The sequence below is a fragment of the Salmo salar genome, chromosome ssa02 (assembly GCF_905237065.1).
Source record: "Salmo salar chromosome ssa02, Ssal_v3.1, whole genome shotgun sequence".
Taxonomy (NCBI): Eukaryota; Metazoa; Chordata; class Actinopteri; order Salmoniformes; family Salmonidae; genus Salmo; species Salmo salar.
The window spans coordinates 13,138,042-13,156,782 of record NC_059443.1 but is presented as its reverse complement, the minus strand read 5'-3'; the positions used below and the strand labels follow the sequence as shown (position 1 = coordinate 13,156,782).

Sequence of the window (18,741 nt, the reverse complement as noted above, 5' to 3'; positions counted from 1 at the left end):
GTTTGGTTTATTCTGTTTTAGTCTAGTATAGTTGCCTTTGTAACATCAGGTTAAAACATGCTCCGAGTTACAGCACACCTTATACACAGTAGCCTCCAGCGTGCCTTACCTTTGTGAAAAGGGAGTCTGTGTACAGTATGTCCACACCGGTATGAAAGATAGTTAGTTGTACAAACTGTCGTGTTTAAAAAATGGCCTCAGCTTTTCTTCACAGTGATTTTGTATGGTTGTTGTGTGGAGAGAGAAGAGAAACCTTGAGGCTGCTGTGCTGTGTGGAGTATCTTGACTTGAGTTGTATTCGTTTCTGGTTGACTTGTTCTACTGACACAACAAGGCCTTTCTGACTGGAATGTTCCCCCTCACTATGTTCACTCTTTGGGTCCGTCCCAAATGGCACCCTATTCCCTATATAGTGCACTACGTGGGCTCTGGTCAAAAGTAGTGCACTATGTACAGAATAGGGTGCCATTTGGGACGCACTCTTCCTTAACTCCTCACTCGCCCTCCAGCAGCTTGTCAATCAGTGCAGGTGTCCTCCTACTCAGCACCTCAACTATATCAGAACCTAGAGCCCTCTCTCTCTCGCTGTCTCTCTTTCTCTTGCTGTCTCTCGCTCTCTCTCGCTGTCTCTCTCTCTCTTGCTGTCTCTCTCTCTCTCGCTGTCTCTCTTTCTCTCGCTGTCTCTCGCTGTCTCTCTCTCTCTCGCTCTCTCACTGTCTCTCTGTCTCTCTCTCGCTGTCTCTCTCTCTCTCGCTGCGTCTTGCTGTCTCTCTCGCTGTGTCTCTCGCTGTCTCTCTCGCTTTATTGGCATGGGAAACATATGTTTACATTGCCAAAGCCAGTGAAATAGATAATAAACAAAAGTGTAAACACTACACTTACAAAAGTTCCAAAGGAATAGAGACATTTCAAATGTCATATTATGTCTATACATAGTGTTGTCACGATGTGCAAATAGTTAAAGTACAAAAGAGAAAATAAATAAACATAAATATGGGTGGTATTTACAGTGGTGTTTGTTCTTCACTGGTCACATCTTGCTGCTGTGATGGCACACTGTGGTATTATCAAAATGGGATTTGTTTTGGAATTCTTTGTGGATCTGTGTAATCTGAGAGAAATATGTGTCTCTAATATGGTCATACATTTGGCAGGAGGTTAGGAAGTGCAGCTCAGTTTCCACCTTATTTTGTGGGCAGTGTGGACATAGCCTGCCTTCTCTTGAGAGCCAGGTCTCATAGGGCACTACTACTGTTGACCAAGGCCTCTAGGGCTCTGCACAAAACGAGTACGGAGGAGGGTGCTGTTTGGGACACGGTCCAGTCATGTGGTTGTTGTGGGTTACTGTGTGTGGCTGTAGTGTAGTTCAGAAAGGTACTGTGGTAGAATACTGGTTTTAACTAGTGAAAGGTATGTTCATTAGGTTAGGTTGTTAGTAGTGATCCTCATTTCCACATTTTAATGGAATAATACGCCTATGATGTAACCCAGTGGAACCAGGGTAACAAGGTGACTTAATGGATGGTATATAATGGATATGTGGTATATAATGGATGTATGGTATATAATGGATGTGTGGTATATAATGGATGTGTGGTATATAATGTATGGTATATAATGGATGTGTGGTGTATAATGGATGTGTGGTATATAATGGATGGTATATAATGGATGTGTGGTATATAATGGATGGTATATAATGGATGTGTGGTATATAATGGATGCACGGTATACAATGGATGCGTGGTATATAATGGATGCGTGGTATATAATGGATGGTATATAATGGATGCGTGGTATATAATGGATGTGTGGTATAAAGTAGATGGTATATAATGGATGCGTGGTATATAATGGGTGCGTGGTATATAATGGGTGCGTGGTATATAATGGATGCGTAGTATATAATGGATGCGTGGTATATAATGGATGCATTTACATTTACATTTTTAGTCATTTAGCAGACGCTCTTATCCAGAGCGACTTACAGTAGTGAATGCATACATTTCATACATTTTTTTTTTTTTTCCCTGTGCTGGCCCCCCGTGGGAATCGAACCCACAACCCTGGTGTTGCAAACACCATGCTCTACCAACTGAGCTACAGGGAAGGCTAGTATATGCGTAGTATATAATGGATGCGTGGTATATAATGGATGCGCGGTATATAATGGATGCGCGGTATATAATGGATGTGTGGTATACAATGGATGCGTGGTATATAATGGATGCGTGGTATATAATGGATGCGTGGTATATAATGGATGCGTGGTATATAATGGATGCGTGGTATATAACGGATGCGTGGTATATAATGGATGCGTGGTATATAACGGACGTGTGGTATATAACTGTCACGCCCTGACCTGAGAGAGATGGTTTATTTCTCTTTTTGTTAGGTCAGGGTGTGGGGTGGGCATTCTATGTTTTTGTATTTCTTTGTTTTGGGCCGAGTATGGTTCCTAATCAGAGGCAGCTGTCTATCGTTGTCTCTGATTAGGAATCATACTTAGGCAGCCTGTTCCCCACCTGTGTTTGTGGGTTATTGTTATTTCTGTGTGTGTACGGCACAGTGCGTTACGTTTCTTGCTGCGTACCTGTTTATTGTTTTGGTTCGGTTTCCTTCAATAAAGATGTGGAATTACCGGCACGCTGCGCATTGGCTCCTATATGACAGGGAATTTGAAGACGGCACTCGTGACAATAACGGATGCGTGGTGTATAACGGATGCGTGGTGTATAACGGATGCGTGGTATATAACGGATGCGTGGTATATAACGGATGCGTGGTATATAATGGATGGTACATAATGGATGGTATATAATGGATGCGTGGTATATAATGGATGCGTGGTATATAATGGATGCGTGGTATATAATGAATGTGCGGTATATAATGGATGCGCGGTATATAATGGATGCGCGGTATATAATGGATGCACGGTATATAATGGATGCACGGTATATAATGGATGCATGGTATATAATAGATGGTATATAATGGATGGTATATAACCGATGCGTGGTATATAATGGATGCGTGGTATATAATGAATGTGTGGTATATAATGGATGGTATATAATGGGTGCGTGGTAAATAATGCGTGGTATATAATGGATGTGTGGTATATAATGGATGCGTGGTATATAATGGATGCGTGGTAAATAATGCGTGGTATATAATGGATGTGTGGTATATAATGGATGTGTGGTATATAATGGATGGTATATAATGGATGCGTGGTATATAATGGATGCGTGGTATATAATGGATGCATGGTATATAATGGCTGCGTGGTATATAATGGATGCGTGGTATATAATGGATGCGTGGTATATAATGGATGCGTGGTATGTAATGGATGCGTGGTGTCGTGTCTTTGGGGTACCATTAAACGGAAGATATGTTTATCAATTAGCTCCCTGTAATTATTATCACGCGATTAAACTGATTAATCGTTTAATTGTAATTAACTAGGAGATCGGGGCACCAAGGAGAATATTCAGATTACAAAGCTATAATTTTCCTAATATAACTTTCCTGTACTATAATATTATATTCTATTATAGTATAGGCAGATTATCTTCTAGTTTAATTGGTGTATTTTACCTCTAGTCCAGTCTCATACCAAACGTCGTAAATTGTTGTATCTGCACGAACCCAGTCTTTACTAAAATCATCCATACATCAATTGTCTTAAAATCATTTATTTACTACACTAAGTAATTAACAGACAAACATACAAACAGTCATTATCGTCACAAAGGATTGGTATCGGAATGTGCCCTACTGGCTAAACAGGCAGGTCGGCCTGTTGAACAATGGATCATAAAAGGTCGGCTGAGAAGTTACACAGGGTTCATTAATATTAACAATTGACAATTGAAGGCTCACTCATTCGGGAACAATTGCAATCAATATATATTTACGCTCAGTGTGTCGTTCTGATTCTTGTTGGAGAGTAGTTCTGTTAGGGAGTTTTGTCCACGTTCTCTCTCTCTCTCGGTTAGAATGGATCTTTCAGAGCGACATTCATTAATGTCGTCATCGAATGGTTGGTTCGTTGGTCTTCGCGTTCAATGATATAATTTACTTAGCTGCAGACTAATAATTAATATCAAAGACTTGTTCTTATTCTGTCAGTATCGATAGTCTAAAAGTTAACCACGTGGTATGGTTCACTTTCAGTAGAGGAATTGGAAGGTAAAACCTATTAGCCAACGGAGTGTAGGCCTGGTCTGAAGAAATGTAAATCCGGGGGTGTTTTATAGTGCCCATAGAACAGCTTGTCAAATGACGCCTGGTCCTGTATGGGTCCCTGGGGGCGTGCCTATGACTGAGTTAGATTTGGTTACAGAAATACAATTCTATCACATTACATCAGTACATAGCATCTCAATGTCTTACAAAAGCTTTATCCTTATTAATACATTCCATACACCCATATGATGCAGTCTTAAACTGAGTCTATTATATAAACAGTTTTATGGTAATATGGCTATATTGTCTCTTCTGAGTATCACAAAATGGTACCAAGCGGATCAGTTCGTAGCTGGATTCTTCACCAATCTTCCACACCTCCAGAACACAAAATGTCGCTTGGCTCTCCAATTCTATGAGTTGGAAGAATTTCCTGTGTCTCTCTATGGGCCATGTGGCCAGAGACTCTCCTGGAATTTTAGAGTTTTTACGACCCTTTACACACAGGGTGGATTGTGTGCAAAAGGGAGGGGTCAACTGTCCTCCCTGTACCAAAAGAGGCCAACGTCATGACAGTGGTATATAATGGATGCGCGGTATATAATGGATGGTATGTAATGGATGCGTGGTATATAATGGATGCGTGGTATATAATGGATGGTATATAATGGATGTGTGGTATATAATGGATGTGTGGTATATAATGGATGTGTGGTATATAATGGATGTGTGGTATATAATGGATGCGCGGTATATAATGGATGCGCGGTATATAATGGATGCGCGGTATATAATGGATGCGTGGTATATAATGGATGCGTGGTATATAATGGATGTGTGGTATATAATGGATGCATGGTATATAATGGATGGTATATAATGGATGCGTGGTATATAATGGATGCATGGTATATAATGGATGTGTGATATATAATGGATGCGCGGTATATAATTGATGCGCGGTATATAATGGATGCGTGGTATATAATGGATGCGCGGTATATAATGGATGCGTGGTATATAATTGATGCGTTGTATATAATTGATGCGTGGTATATAATGGATGCGTGGTATATAATGGATGGTATATAATGGATGTGTGGTATATGATGGATGCGTGGTAAATAATGCGTGGTATATAATGAATGGTATATAATGGATGTGTGGTATATAATGGATGGTGTATATAATGGATGCGTGGTATATAATGGATGTGTGGTATATAATGGATGTGTGGTATATAATGGATGGTATATAATGGATGCGTGGTATATAATGGATGCATGGTATATAATGGATGCATGGTATATAATGGATGCATGGTATATAATGGCTGCATGGTATATAATGGATGCGTGGTATATAATGGATGGGTGGTATATAATGGATGCGCGGTATATAATGGATGCGCGGTATATAATGGATGCGCGGTATATAATGGATGCGCGGTATATAATGGATGGTACATAATGGATGCGTGGTATATAATGGATGTGTGGTATATAATGGATGGTATATAATGGATGGTATATAATGGATGGTATATAATGGATGTGTGGTATATAATGGATGCACGGTATATAATGGATGCTCGGTATATAATGGATGGTATATAATGGATGTGTGGTATATAATGGATGTGTGGTATATAATGGATGGTATATAATGGATGTGTGGTATATAATGGATGCACGGTATATAATGGATGCACGGTATATAATGGATGCACGGTATACAATGGATGCGTGGTATACAATGGATGCGTGGTATATAATGGATGTGTGGTATATAATGGATGGTATATAATGGATGTGTGGTATATAATGGATGTGTGGTATATAATGGATGTGTGGTATATAATGGATGTGTGGTATATAATGGATGCGTGGTATATAATGGATGCGCGGTATATAATGGATGCGCGCTATATAATGGATGTGTGGTATATAATGGATGTGTGGTATATAATGGATGCATGGTATATAATGGATGGTATATAATGGATGCGTGGTATATAATGGATGCATGGTATATAATGGATGTGTGATATATAATGGATGCGCGGTATATAATGGATGTGTGGTATATAATGGATGCGCGGTATATAATGGATGCGTGGTATATAATGGATGTGTGGTATATAATGGATGGTATATAATGGATGCGTGGTATATAATGGATGCGTGGTATATAATGGATGTGTGGTATATAATAGATGGTATATAATGGATGCGTGGTATATAATGGGTACGTGGTATATAATGGATGCGCGGTATATAATGGATGCGCGGTATATAATGGATGCGTGGTATATAATGGATGCGCGGTATATAATGGATGCGTGGTATATAATTGATGCGTTGTATATAATTGATGCGTGGTATATAATGGATGCGTGGTATATAATGGATGGTATATAATGGATGTGTGGTATATGATGGATGCGTGGTAAATAATGCGTGGTATATAATGAATGGTATATAATGGATGTGTGGTATATAATGGATGGTGTATATAATGGATGCGTGGTATATAATGGATGTGTGGTATATAATGGATGTGTGGTATATAATGGATGGTATATAATGGATGCGTGGTATATAATGGATGCGTGGTATATAATGGATGCATGGTATATAATGGATGCATGGTATATAATGGCTGCATGGTATATAATGGATGCGTGGTATATAATGGATGGGTGGTATATAATGGATGCGTGGTATATAATGGATGCGCGGTATATAATGGATGCGCGGTATATAATGGATGCGCGGTATATAATGGATGCGCGGTATATAATGGATGGTATATAATGGATGCGTGGTATATAATGGATGTGTGGTATATAATGGATGGTATATAATGGATGGTATATAATGGATGGTATATAATGGATGGTATATAATGGATGTGTGGTATATAATGGATGCACGGTATATAATGGATGCTCGGTATATAATGGATGGTATATAATGGATGTGTGGTATATAATGGATGTGTGGTATATAATGGATGGTATATAATGGATGTGTGGTATATAATGGATGCACGGTATATAATGGATGCACGGTATATAATGGATGCACGGTATACAATGGATGCGTGGTATACAATGGATGCGTGGTATATAATGGATGTGTGGTATATAATGGATGGTATATAATGGATGTGTGGTATATAATGGATGTGTGGTATATAATGGATGTGTGGTATATAATGGATGCACGGTATATAATGGATGCGCGGTATATAATGGATGCGCGGTATATAATGGATGTGTGGTATATAATGGATGTGTGGTATATAATGGATGCATGGTATATAATGGATGGTATATAATGGATGCGTGGTATATAATGGATGCATGGTATATAATGGATGTGTGATATATAATGGATGCGCGGTATATAATGGATGTGTGGTATATAATGGATGCGCGGTATATAATGGATGCCTGGTATATAATGGATGTGTGGTATATAATGGATGGTATATAATGGATGCGTGGTATATAATGGATGCGTGGTATATAATGGATGTGTGGTATATAATAGATGGTATATAATGGATGCCTGGTATATAATGGGTACGTGGTATATAATGGATGCGTGGTATATAATGGATGCGTGGTATATAATGGATGCGCGGTATACAATGGATGCGTGGTATATAATGGATGCGTGGTATATAATGGATGCGTGGTATATAATGGATGCGTGGTATATAATGGATGCGTGGTATATAATGGATGCATGGTATATAACGGATGCGTGGTATATAATGGATGCGTGGTATATAATGGATGCGTGGTATATAACGGATGCGTTGTATATAACTGTCACGCCCTGACCTGAGAGAGATGGTTTATTTCTCTTTTTGTTAGGTCAGGGTGTGGGGTGGGCATTCTATGTTTTTGTATTTCTTTGTTTTGGGCCAAGTATGGTTCCTAATCAGAGGCAGCTGTCTATCGTTGTCTCTGATTAGGAATCATACTTAGGCAGCCGGTTTCCCACCTGTGTTTGTGGGTTATTGTTATTTCTGTGTGTGTACGGCACAGTGCGTTATTTTTCTTGCTGCGTACCTGTTTATTGTTTTGGTTCGGTTTCCTTCAATAAAGATGTGGAATTACCGGCACGCTGCGCCTTGGCTCCTATATGACAGGGAATTTGAAGACAGCACTCGTGACAATAACGGATGCGTGGTGTATAACGGATGCGTGGTATATAACGGATGCGTGGTATATAACGGATGCGTGGTATATAATGGATGCGTGGTATATAATGGATGCGTGGTATATAATGGATGGTATATAATGGATGCGTGGTATGTAATGGATGTGTGGTATATAATAGATGGTATATAATGGATGCGTGGTATATAATGGGTACGTGGTATATAATGGTTGCGTGGTATATAATGGATGCGCGGTATTCAATGGATGCGTGGTATATAATGGATGCGTGGTATATAATGGATGCGTGGTATATAATGGATGCGTGGTATATAATGGATGGTATATAATGGATGCGCGGTATATAATGGATACGCGGTATATAATGGATGCGCGGTATATTATGGATGCGCGGTATATAATGGATGCGTGGTATATAATGGATGCGTGGTATATAATACATGTGTGGTATATAATGGATGCATGGTATATAATGGGTGGTATATAATGGATGCGTGGTATATAATGGATGCATGGTATATAATGGATATGTGATATATAATGAATGCGCGGTATATAATGGATGCGCGGTATACAATGGATGCGTGGTATATAATGGATGTGTGGTATATAATGGATGCGTGGTATATAATGGATGCGTGGTAAATAATGCGTGGTATATAATGAATGTGTGATATATAATGGATGGTATATAATGGATGTGTGGTATATAATGGATGCGTGGTAAATAATGCGTGGTATATAATGAATGGTATATAATGGATGTGTGGTATATAATGGATGGATGGTATATAATGGATGCGTGGTATATAATGGATGAGTGGTATATAATGGATGCATGGTATATAATGGATGCGTGGTAAATAATGCGTTGTATATAATGGATGGTATATAATGGATGTGTGGTATATAATGGATGCGTGGTATATAATGGATGCGTGGTATATAATGGATGTGTGGTATATAATGGATGCGTGGTATATAATGGATGTGTGGTATATAATGGATGCGTAATAAATAATGCGTGGTATATAACGGATGCGTGGTATATAACGGATGCGTGGTATATAACGGATGTGTGGTATATAATGGATGCGTGGTATATAATGGATGAGTGGTATATAATGGATGCGTGGTATATAATGGCTGCGTGGTAAATAATCGATGGTATATAATGGATGTGTGGTATATAATGGATGTGTGGTATATAATGGATGCGTGGTATATAATGGATGCGTGGTATATAATGGATGGTATATAATGGATGCGTGGTATATAATGGATGTGTGGTATATAATAGATGGTATATAATGGATGCGTGGTATATAATGGGTACATGGTATATAATGGTTGCGTGGTATATAATGGATGCGCGGTATTCAATGGATGCGTGGTATATAATGGATGCGTGGTATATAATGGATGCGTGGTATATAATGGATGCATGGTATATAATGGATGGTATATAATGGATGCGCGGTATATAATGGATACACGGTATATAATGGATGCGCGGTATATAATGGATGCGCGGTATATAATGGATGCGTGGTATATAATGGATGCTTGGTATATAATAGATGTGTGGTATATAATGGATGCATGGTATATAATGGATGGTATATAATGGATGCGTGGTATATAATGGATGCATGGTATATAATGGATATGTGATATATAATGAATGCGCGGTATATAATGGATGCGCGGTATATAATGGATGCGCGGTATATAATGGATGCGTGGTATATAATGAATGCGTGGTATATAATGGATGTGTGGTATATAATGGATGCGTGGTATATAATGGATGCGTGGTAAATAATGCGTGGTATATAATGAATGTGTGATATATAATGGATGGTATATAATGGATGTGTGGTATATAATGGATGCGTGGTAAATAATGCGTGGTATATAATGAATGGTATATAATGGATGTGTGGTATATAATGGATGGATGGTATATAATGGATGCGTGGTATATAATGGATGAGTGGTTTATAATGGATGCATGGTATATAATGGATGCGTGGTAAATAATGCGTTGTATATAATGGATGGTATATAATGGATGTGTGGTATATAATGGATGCGTGGTATATAATGGATGCGTGGTATTTAATGGATGTGTGGTATATAATGGATGCGTGGTATATAATGGATGTGTGGTATATAATGGATGCGTGATAAATAATGCGTGGTATATAATGGATGTGTGGTATATAATGGATGTGTGGTATATAATGGATGGATGGTATATAATGGATGCGTGGTATATAATGGATGAGTGGTATATAATGGATGCGTGGAATATAATGGATGCGTGGTAAATAATGCGTGGTATATAATGGATGGTATATAATGGATGTGTGGTATATAATGGATGCGTGGTATATAATGGATGCGTGGTATTTAATGGATGTGTGGTATATAATGGATGCGTGGTATATAATGGATGTGTGGTATATAATGGATGCGTGATAAATAATGCGTGGTATATAATGGATGTGTGGTATATAATGGATGTGTGGTATATAATGGATGCGTGGTATATAATGGATGCGTGGTATATAATGGATGCGCGGTATATAATGGATGCGCGGTATATAATGGATGGTATATAATGGATGCGTGGTATATAATGGATGCGTGCTATATAATGAATGTGTGGTATATAATGCAGCGTGGTAAATAATGCATGGCATATAATGGATGGTATATAATGGATGCGTGGTATATAATGGATGCACGGTATATAATGGATACGCGGTATATAATGGATGCGTGGTATATAATGGATGTGTGGTATATAATGGATGCGTGATAAATAATGTGTGGTATATAATGGATATGTGGTATATAATGGATGTGTGGTATATAATGGATGTGTGGTATATAATGGATGCGTGGTATATAATGGGTGCGTGGTATATAATGGATGCGTGGTATATAATGAATGCGCGGTATATAATGGATGCGTGGTATATAATGGATGGTATATAATGGATGCGTGGTATATAATGGATGCGTGCTATATAATGAATGTGTGGTATATAATGGATGCGTGGTAAATAATGCATGGCATATAATGGATGGTATATAATGGATGCGTGGTATATAATGGATGCGCTGTATATAATGGATGCGCGGTATATAATGGATGCGCGGTATATAATGGATGGTATATGATGGATGCGTGGTATATGATGGATGCGTGCTATATAATGGATGTGTGGTATATAATGGATGTGTGGTATATAATGGATGCGTGGTATATAATGGGTGCGTGGTATATAATGGATGCGTGGTATATAATGGATGCGCGGTATATAATGGATGCGTGGTATATAATGGATGGTATATAATGGATGCGTGGTATATAATGGATGCGTGGTAAATAATGCATGGCATATAATGGATGGTATATAATGGATGCGTGGTATATAATGGATGCGCTGTATATAATGGATGCGCGGTATATAATGGATGCGCGGTATATAATGGATGGTATATGATGGATGCGTGCTATATAATGGATGGTATATAATGGATGCGTGGTATATAATGGATGGTATATAATGGATGTGTGGTACATAATGGATGTGTGGTATATAATGGATGCATGGTATATAATGGATGCGTGGTATATAATGGATGTGTGGTATATAATGGATGTGTGGTAAATAATGCGTGGTATATAATGGATGGTATATAATGGATGTGTGGTATATAATGGATCCGTGGTATATAATGGATGCTTGGTATATAATGGATGCGTGGTATATAATGGATGCGTGGTATATAATGGATGTGTGGTATATAATGGATGCGTGGTATATAATGGATGCGTGGTATATAATGGATGCGTGGTATATAATGGATCCGTGGTATATAATGGATGGTATATAATGGATGCGTGGTATATAATGGATGGTATATAATGGATGTGTGGTACATAATGGATGTGTGGTATATAATGGATGCGCGGTATATAATGGATGCGTGGTATATAATGGTTGCGCGGTATATAATGGATGCGTGGTATATAATGGTTGCGCGGTATATAATGGATGCGTGGTATATAATGGATGCGTGGTAAATAATGCGTGGTATATAATGGATGGTATATAATGGATGTGTGGTATAGAATGGATGCGTGGTAAATAATGCGTGGTATATAATGGATGGTATATAATGGATGTGTGGTATATAATGGATGCATGGTATATAATGGATGCATGGTATATAATGGATATGTGGTATATAATGGATGTGTGGTATATAATGGATGTGTGGTATATAATGGATGCGTGGTATATAATGGATGCGTGGTAAATAATGCGTGGTATATAATGGATGGTATATAATGGATGTGTGGTATATAATGGATGCGTGGTAAATAATGCTGGGTATATAATGGATGGTATATAATGGATGTGTGGTATATAATGGATGCGTGGTAAATAATGCATGGAATATAATGGATGGTATATAATGGATGTGTGGTATATAATGGATGCGTGGTATATAATGGATGGGTGGTATATAATGGATGGATGTTATATAATGGATGCATGGTATATAATGGATGCATGGTATATAATGGATGCGTGGTATATAATGGATGTGTGGTATATAATGGGTGCGTGGTATATAATGGATGTGTGGTATATAATGGATGCGTGGTATATAATGGATGCGTGGTATATAATGGATGCGTGGTATATAATTGAAGCGTGGTGTATAATGGGTGGTATGGTATATAATGGATGCGTGGTATATAATGGATGGTATATAATGGATGCGTGGTATGTAATGGATGGTATATAATGGATGTGTGGTACATAATGGATGTGTGGTATATAATGGATGCATGGTATATAATGGATGCGTGGTATATAATGGATGTGTGGTATATAATGGATGTGTGGTAAATAATGCGTGGTATATAATGGATGGTATATAATGGATGTGTGGTATATAATGGATCCGTGGTATATAATGGATGCTTGGTATATAATGGATGCGTGGTATATAATGGATGCGTGGTATATAATGGATGTGTGGTATATAATGGATGCGTGGTATATAATGGATGCGTGGTATATAATGGATGCGTGGTATATAATGGATCCGTGGTATATAATGGATGGTATATAATGGATGCGTGGTATATAATGGATGGTATATAATGGATGTGTGGTACATAATGGATGTGTGGTATATAATGGATGCGCGGTATATAATGGATGCGTGGTATATAATGGTTGCGCGGTATATAATGGATGCGTGGTATATAATGGTTGCGCGGTATATAATGGATGCGTGGTATATAATGGATGCGTGGTAAATAATGCGTGGTATATAATGGATGGTATATAATGTATGTGTGGTATAGAATGGATGCGTGGTAAATAATGCGTGGTATATAATGGATGGTATATAATGGATGCGTGGTATGTAATGGATGGTATATAATGGATGTGTGGTACATAATGGATGTGTGGTATATAATGGATGCATGGTATATAATGGATGCGTGGTATATAATGGATGTGTGGTATATAATGGATGTGTGGTAAATAATGCGTGGTATATAATGGATGGTATGTAATGGATGTGTGGTATATAATGGATCCGTGGTATATAATGGATGCTTGGTATATAATGGATGCGTGGTATATAATGGATGCGTGGTATATAATGGATGTGTGGTATATAATGGATGCGTGGTATATAATGGATGCGTGGTATATAATGGATGCGTGGTATATAATGGATCCGTGGTATATAATGGATGGTATATAATGGATGCGTGGTATATAATGGATGGTATATAATGGATGTGTGGTACATAATGGATGTGTGGTATATAATGGATGCGCGGTATATAATGGATGCGTGGTATATAATGGTTGCGCGGTATATAATGGATGCGTGGTATATAATGGTTGCGCGGTATATAATGGATGCGTGGTATATAATGGATGCGTGGTAAATAATGCGTGGTATATAATGGATGGTATATAATGTATGTGTGGTATAGAATGGATGCGTGGTAAATAATGCGTGGTATATAATGGATGGTATATAATGGATGTGTGGTATATAATGGATGCATGGTATATAATGGATGCATGGTATATAATGGATGCGTGGTATATAATGGATGTGTGGTATATAATGGTTGTGTGGTATATAATGGATGTGTGGTATATAATGGATGCGTGGTATATAATGGATCCGTGGTATATAATGGATGGTATTTAATGGATGCGTGGTATATAATGGATGGTATATAATGGATGTGTGGTACATAATGGATGTGTGGTATATAATGTATGCGCGGTATACAATGGATGCGTGGTATATAATGGTTGCGCGGTATATAATGGATGCGTGGTATATAATGGTTGCGCGGTATATAATGGATGCGTGGTATATAATGGATGCGTGGTAAATAATGCGTGGTATATAATGGATGGTATATAATGTATGTGTGGTATAGAATGGATGCGTGGTAAATAATGCGTGGTATATAATGGATGGTATATAATGGATGTGTGGTATATAATGGATGCATGGTATATAATGGATGCATGGTATATAATGGATGCGTGGTATATAATGGATGTGTGGTATATAATGGATGTGTGGTATATAATGGATGTGTGGTATATAATGGATGCGTGGTATATAATGGATCCGTGGTATATAATGGATGGTATTTAATGGATGCGTGGTATATAATGGATGGTATATAATGGATGTGTGGTACATAATGGATGTGCGGTATATAATGGATGCACGGTATATAATGGATTCGTGGTATATAATGGTTGCGCGGTATATAATGGATTTGTGGTATATAATGGATGCGCTGTATATAATGGATGCGTGGTATATAATGGCTGTGTGGTATATAATGGATGCGTGGTAAATAATGCGTGGTATATAATGGATGGTATATAATGTATGTGTGGTATATAATGGATGCGTGGTAAATAATGCGTGGTATATAATGGATGGTATATAATGGATGTGTGGTATATAATGGATGCATGGTATATAATGGATGCGTGGTATATAATGTATGTGTGGTATATAATGGATGCGTGGTATATAATGGATGTGTGGTATATAATGGATGCCTGGTATATAATGGATGCATGTTATATAATGGATGCGTGGTGTATAATGGGTGGTATATAATGGATGCGTGGTATATAATGAATGTGTGGTATATAATGGATGGTATATAATGGATGTGTGGTATATAATGGATGCGTGGTAAATAATGCGTGGTATATAATGGATGGTATATAATGGATGTGTGGTATGTAATGGATGCGTGGTATATAATGGATGGATGGAAAATAATGGATGCATGGTATATAATGGATGCGTGGTATATAATGGATGTGTGGTATATAATGGAATGCGTGGTATATAATGGATGCGTGGTATATAATGGATGCGTGGTATATAATGGATGCGTGGTATATATTGGGTGCGTGGTATATAATGGATGCGTGGTATATATTGGGTGCGTGGTATCTAATGGATGCGTGGTATCTAATGGATGTGTGGTATATAATGGATGTGTGGTATATAATGGATGCATTGAAAAACCCATTCCGAGCATCTTTTCAATAATTTATTAACGTGCCCCTATTTCACTGAAATGGTGTTTCTCAAAGAATAAATCATTCCTCATTCATAGCACATTGTGTGGGTAATGAACCACTTCACATTTCAGCCATTGTAATGATTTGTGTAAATCAAATTGTTACTCGCTAATTGTTCTGTTTTTCTTTGAGGTGTGACCTTCAGGTTCTTGTAGGATTCATAATTGTGTTCTATTTAGCCTAGCTAACTTATTTTGGGCATTCCATTGTGTTGGGTTCATCCGTGTGTGTATGTCCGTCCGTGTGTGTGTCTGTTTGTGTGTCTTTAGGAGGAGCTGGTTGTGAACCACATGGTGTGTAAGATGGTGGAGAACGTGTGTACCCCGGTGTCTCACTACGCCCAGGGCTTCATCACCGGGGAGATAGGCCCCATGCTCTGGTACCTGTTCACACACTCCAGCGTCGACTCACTACGCGTCAGCGCCATCTCAGTGAGTACAAACACCACACACAATACACTAACCAGGGAAACCTGAACTCACTCACTTCAATATTTTACTTTCATTTGTGATTGAAGTAGAGATACTGTGTGTACTGATGAAATACCACTGGATGGATTCCATCCATGTATATAACCTGCATTGGGACTAATATCTTGATACCAGACCTAGGTTCCTATTTAAACTGTTTCTTGATTGAGTTTTTCTGGCCCTTTATCTTGGCCAGGTCGCAATTGTAAATTTTCCTACCTGGTTAAATAAAGGTGAAATAAATAAATAAATAAATAAATAAAAAGAAACCAATGCAATAGTCCCAAATGTGCAAGCCCTGCCTATCCGTCACTTCAGCCACTTTTAGAGGCCAGATGTGTTTGAAAGTGAACTTGATAATGATTGAGGCCTTCCTGTTTTATTAACTTCATACAGGCCCTGTGCAGAATCACCCGCCTCTCAGCCAGTGCCTTTCAGAGTGTGATTGACAAGGTGGGGCTGCCAGCCATCTTAGCCAGCCTGGTGTCGGGGATCAGCCGTGTCCAGCAGCACATACTCACCATGTTCTCTGCCATGCTGGCGTCAGGGGCCCACGCCCAGCTACACAGACTAGTCCAGGAGCGGGTATGTAGAATACTGTAGTGTAACACCTTGCTAAACACCAACAGTCCTAAATGCTACTCTTTTCCCTACTTGGCTCCCGAGTGGCGCAGTGGTCTAAGGCACTGCATCTCAGTGCTAGACGCATCACTACAGACCCTGGTTCGAATCCAACTGTATCACAACCGGCCATGATTGGGAGTCACATAGGGTGGTGCACAATTGGCCCAGCGTCGTCCGTGTTTGGCTGGTGTAGGCCGTCATTGTAAATAAGAATTTGTTCTTAACTGACTTTAACTAGTTAAATAAAGGTTAAAAATAAAATAGTGCACTACTTTTGACCCTATGGGCCCTGGGCAAAGGTAGTGCACTATAGGGAATAGGGTGCCATTTAGGACGCAGGAAATGAAAGCACAACTCTAGCCCCTCCTTCATTCAACTGTCACTGTGAGGCTAGGAGTGTGGCCCGTGCCATAGCTGTATGGGTTTGGTGTTGTCTCTGTGTGGATGTGTTTCAGCCCTGTGCCATCTTCTGCAGCACTAAACATCTCATCTGGCCCGGCACTGCCACCCTCTCCCTAACCTCTGACAGATAATTGGCCATTATCGGCTTGTGCTGCTATTTCCAGCCAACACAGGAGATGAATCCCATCTCCTCTTCTCTTTTTCTCCTCTCTCCTCTCCATCTCCCTCTATCTTTAATCCTCTGGCCCAGTTAGGGTTAGTTGTAAGTATGAACAAATAATGGAATATAAATCTCTCCCAACGGAACACATGCAGCCAAAGCCAGATAAGATGCAGATAAGAAAGAGAAAGATTTGTCTGCATGTGATGTCTAGTCTGTCTCAGGGCCTCACCTACTGGGATGGGAGAGAATCATTTTCTTCAAAGAGAGGACTTCTCTTATTTCCTGAGGTTGACTTGACTCCCAGTCACTGAGACTTGAACAAACATGCCTTATTCTTACTGATGATTATCTTTAAATATTCATCTTGCTTTCAGGATTCTCCACTAAGAGGGGCAGTGCTGTTTCGTAATAGCAGCAGGTTTGTTAATGCACAAACAAGGCCCTCCCTCCCTGTACAGTTCCTATAGACACAAATGAATGGAAGGAGAACCAATTTGGCTGAAATGAAACATTCTACTTTAATAATGCTACACATCCTGCATTATCTGAAGTGGTAATCAATTGGAAAATGAGCCGGTGAAAGTGATTTAAGAAGGTACTGTACATCGTTGCCTTCAAGGTTCTGTGAGATTACCATTGGTAATTTAGTTTGACCTGAATTAATCTACATGTACATTTCCAATGTAACTTGGGAAAACAAGTCTTTGAGTGCATAAAACTTACTGCGTCACCTTTGCACCAATTATAAAATGCTATACATTTTCCTCATTAATTCCCTTGACAAACAGAAGTCCGGAAAGCCTTGTGTTTATTCATGCATTGTCTTTGCATAAAATTTTTATTTCAATGAATCTCTAAGCAACTCCACTAATTGGGTAAGGAGCTGCAACAATCTTCTAGTGCAGCTTGGAATACTGTTGATGTAATTACAGTTTATGCAGCAGGGTAGACCAGAGGCTTTTGAAATGAATTAACTCAACTGCTCACACACAACAA

At 38.6% G+C, this 18,741-nt stretch overlaps 1 protein-coding gene across 1 annotated transcript in view; it reads left to right on the top strand.

The window, feature by feature from the left end:
- Positions 1–18,741, top strand: part of LOC106595924 (serine/threonine-protein kinase ULK4) — a 185,734-nt gene that overhangs the window by 34,311 nt on the left and 132,682 nt on the right. The window contains exons 20-21 of the mRNA XM_045697923.1: positions 16,356–16,517; positions 16,953–17,141. Of these exons, the coding sequence (XP_045553879.1) occupies positions 16,356–16,517; positions 16,953–17,141 (351 nt within the window). The remainder of the gene's footprint in view (positions 1–16,355; positions 16,518–16,952; positions 17,142–18,741) is intronic.